The 3,625-nt window shown below is 34.3% G+C and overlaps 1 protein-coding gene across 1 annotated transcript; it reads right to left on the bottom strand.

The window, feature by feature from the left end:
* Positions 1–2,511: 2,511 nt before the first annotated feature.
* On the bottom strand, positions 2,512–3,168 carry LOC121999218 (glucan endo-1,3-beta-glucosidase-like). Its single transcript, XM_042553925.1, has 3 exons — positions 3,091–3,168; positions 2,644–2,902; positions 2,512–2,540 (listed from the first exon to the last, which is right to left on the bottom strand). The coding sequence occupies exons 1-3, from the start codon at positions 3,166–3,168 to the stop codon at positions 2,512–2,514; spliced, it is 366 nt and encodes a 121-aa protein (XP_042409859.1).
* Positions 3,169–3,625: the final 457 nt, after the last annotated feature.

Here is a 3,625-nt window from a genome sequence, read left to right as displayed (position 1 = left end):
TTGGATAAATATTCAAAGGTGCTTTCTAGGTGAAAATGAGAAAGAGATGTTAAAAATAGAAGAATATAGAATTGAAGGGAGGTTTGGTTTTAGGTTTGAATCCTTAACTTCATAACTTAGATTTAAGAACTTCCTAAAGGTTTAGGAACTCTAAATCATAGTGAATGCAATAATAGAAGTTGGAGCACGCTTTGAGAGAGAGGTCCTCCTTAAAGGCATGAATTTGATATAAATGGAGGAGAACGCAAAAAATTTAAGGATGAGTGAATGAATCAGGGACTAAATGCTCAAAGTTGGACATTGGAGAAAATGGAAGGTAGAGAATCTCCATTGTGATGTTGGAAGTTAGGAATGAAAGAACAGAATGAATTTTCGGAAGAAGTTTTTAATGTATGTTAAAGGAGGAGAATGAAGAATTCAAATTAGGAAACCTTCAATCATGTCTTAGCATGAGAAGATTGTTCGTGCAATCAACCTCTAGTTAAGGTTGACCCATCTCGAGTTTACTCAAGTTAGGTTTCAATGTTTGATCAATAGGTTAAGTGGTTGAGTAAGATGTCAAGTAGATCAACGTTGACTGAATACTTGACCTCACATGATTGAGCAAATGATGAGTGTTTGAATAAAAAGTCAAGTAACTCAAGTTTATATGATAAGAAGAAAGTTCAAATGAATAAAGGTTGACCAGATACTTGGTGATTGAAGATGATGAAAGTCTAAGTGGGTCACCATTGATCGAACACTTAGCATGTGAAAGAAAAATCCAAGTGGGTCATAGTTGACCGAACACTTGGTGATCAAGAGTCCAATAGGGAGTTGGCAAGAGGAAAGTCTAAGTGGATCACGGTTGACTAGATACTTAGTGATTAAAAGTTCAGCAGGGAGTTGACAAGAGAGAAATCCAAGTGGCCTATGAAGGACTAGATACTTTTCATGAAAAGTGAAGTCTAAGTTGGTAAATGTTGACCGGACACTTAGCGTGAGATGGATGAAGTCTAAGTGGATCATGAAAGATTTTAGACACTTAGGACATGGATGAAGTCCTGGTGGCTTGAAGTCAACCAAATACCAGGCAATGATGAAATCCTAGCATGTTAATGTTGACCGAATATTGGATAACAAAAAGTCTCAACGAGTCAAGCGTGGCCAGATGTTGAGCAAAAGAAGTCATAATAAGTTGAGGTTAATCGGATACTAGGCGAGGTGAGAGTTTAGCCTTAAAAAAAGACTAAAATAGATATAACAATCGATTGCTAACTCTAAACCCCGAATTCAAGATTTGACATGAGAAAGATGGAACTGGTCTGTTGAACTGGTCGATTCAACTGCAGGCTACCAATCAATTGGTGGGTTCCAACAATCGATTGGTGGCACTGTAGCAACGAGTAGAACGTTGTAAAATCAATAGACCAATTCGACTGATTATTGGTAGTCAATTGACTATGTTAGACAGTCAATTGGCTATTTTAAGCAATCGATTGATCATGTAAAAAAGAATTATTTTGTAGGTTTAAACGGTTAGATCCGACATAGCAGTCGATTGGTGAAGTTTTTAATTTGAATGGTAGGCAAAAATCAATCGAGCGATAACCTTTAAGAGATGGTTTCAAGTGAAATTAAGGCTTTCCGTTGTTGAGGGTCTTATATCTATTTTTATCCCTTGTATTCTTGTTGTATTGTTGCAATCAAAGATTGTAAAAGTCAAGATATACGAGAAGGAAAAGGTCTTAGTGAGGAAGATTGTTAGGACTAAATCTTAGATTTATCGACCTAAGAGGAGGATACAAAATAAAACTAAAGAGTTGTGCATGTACTATCAATTTTGATTCAAGTCTCTACTGTGTATTCAAATGATGATCTCATAATTCACACGAAACAATAAAAATTATTGACCTTCTCTAGCTCGCAAAGATCAGAATCGTTGGAGTTATATATAGATTTCTTTGTATCCCAAGAAACGTAAGTCGTAGAAAGGTAGATTTTATATTCTTACATTACTTTTGCAGGTCAGACTGTTTCTTGCCTGCCATAATTGTAAAAAAAAAAATAAAATAAAATACATTGTCTTGTCTACTATTAAAGTAAAATACATGAAAGATTGAAGTTTACAGCGGCAACAAGAAAAAAAAGGTTTTCTTCTCTTTCTTTTGTGCAATAGAAATCTTAAAAAGTTTTTTTTTTCTCTTTCAAATTTTCTGCAATTGTCGGATACAATAAACTATTTCTAACATAGGAGACGTGTGGGGAGAGTTTTAGATTTGATTTTTGTATTTAAAGAAAAAAAATATGTACACTCTGATGTTATTTCTAAATATGTTTAACCTTATATATACTTATACTTATCCACTGATGTATGAAAATTCAAATAAAATGAGATAAACGGGCGCTTTATTAATGAATTTAATACATGTAAACAAGTAGGCAAAGTTATATTTATTCTGTTGGTTTTATTTTTGGTGCGACCAAATTAAACCTCAAATTTCATCATATCCTCAAGTAATTCAGCTTACTTCAAGAAGGATAATCGCACTTCGCGTCACCTGCCACAGTTAGTTGGTGAACGAAACATCAGAATCAAGAACAAAGAGGGCGAGCAAACTCGTCAAGTTAATTAATTAGTAGTTTTAATTAATGTCGACTTACTGGGGTCGAAGGTTATGATGGTGCCGGTACCCTTGAAGTCGCAGTTGATGTCCTTGTGGCCGGCGGCATAGTAATAGGCGTTCATGGCATAGGCTGCCATCCTGCCGATGTCCGGAGACCAGCACGGGCCACCTTCTTGCATCGCGCTGCAATCCGCTATGCCACCCCCACAAGAATACTGGATGTTCGCCTGTTGTGCCTCCTCCGGCACTCCCAGATTGAGAATGCACCACGGCCCATTGCCTGACGCCAATACTATCTATCACATTCATTAATTTGTTCATCGATTAGATAAATCTTGATGACACGACATAGAATTCAAAACACAGAGGAAAAAATATTCTAAATGATTTCAACTTTAATTAAATAATAAAATGATGATTATTTATATGACAGAATATTGAAAAAAAAAAGACATGAGTTTACGTTTATGAGAAAGAATCTCACCCTGCCATTCATTAAGCACAGGAGGAGGAACAAAGATAAAAGAAGTAGAATTGTGGAATTCCTCACTGCACTCGTCATTGTTGATGGATCGAAATTACTGATGAATTTGAGAGGCTGAAGGTTTATAGTAGCGGGAGGAAACCAGAAAGACAAATAATTAAGGAATTTAGAAACTACTAATTATAATGAATCTTAAATTTAATATATAATCCAAAATGCAAATAATAAATATTCATTAATATAATCCAAAGATGCAAATAATAATTATACATTAATATTTTAACCATACTGTAAAGGCTAAAGGGGAAGATAAAGATGCAAATAATAATTATATTTAAATATTTAAATAAATTTTAGATTAATAAGAACTGATTACATAAATATTACAAGAATAAGGGTTGATCTTGATAAATTCATTATGTATAAAATTTTCAAAAAAAAAAGTCAAACACCAGTCCTACGGATATAAAGGAAGGTATGATAATTTCACTATAGATTTTAGAGATGATGCACTAAGGTAAAACTTGAAAGCAAA

The sequence above is a fragment of the Zingiber officinale genome, chromosome 7A (assembly GCF_018446385.1).
Source record: "Zingiber officinale cultivar Zhangliang chromosome 7A, Zo_v1.1, whole genome shotgun sequence".
NCBI classification, from domain to species: domain Eukaryota; kingdom Viridiplantae; phylum Streptophyta; class Magnoliopsida; order Zingiberales; family Zingiberaceae; genus Zingiber; species Zingiber officinale.
The sequence above is the reverse complement of the archived record's forward strand: the minus strand, read 5'-3'. Positions and strand labels throughout refer to the sequence as shown.

Bases quoted from the DNA above. Each gene is read 5' to 3' on its own strand.
- LOC121999218 (XM_042553925.1), bottom strand. From the start codon at position 3,168: ATGACGAGTGCAGTGAGGAATTCCACAATTCTACTTCTTTTATCTTTG. The intron at 2,903-3,090 runs GTGAGATTCTTT...TGAATGTGATAG, and splicing joins TGTGCTTAATGAATGGCAGG to ATAGTATTGGCGTCAGGCAA. The intron at 2,541-2,643 runs GTAAGTCGACAT...TAACTGTGGCAG, and splicing joins CATCATAACCTTCGACCCCA to GTGACGCGAAGTGCGATTAT.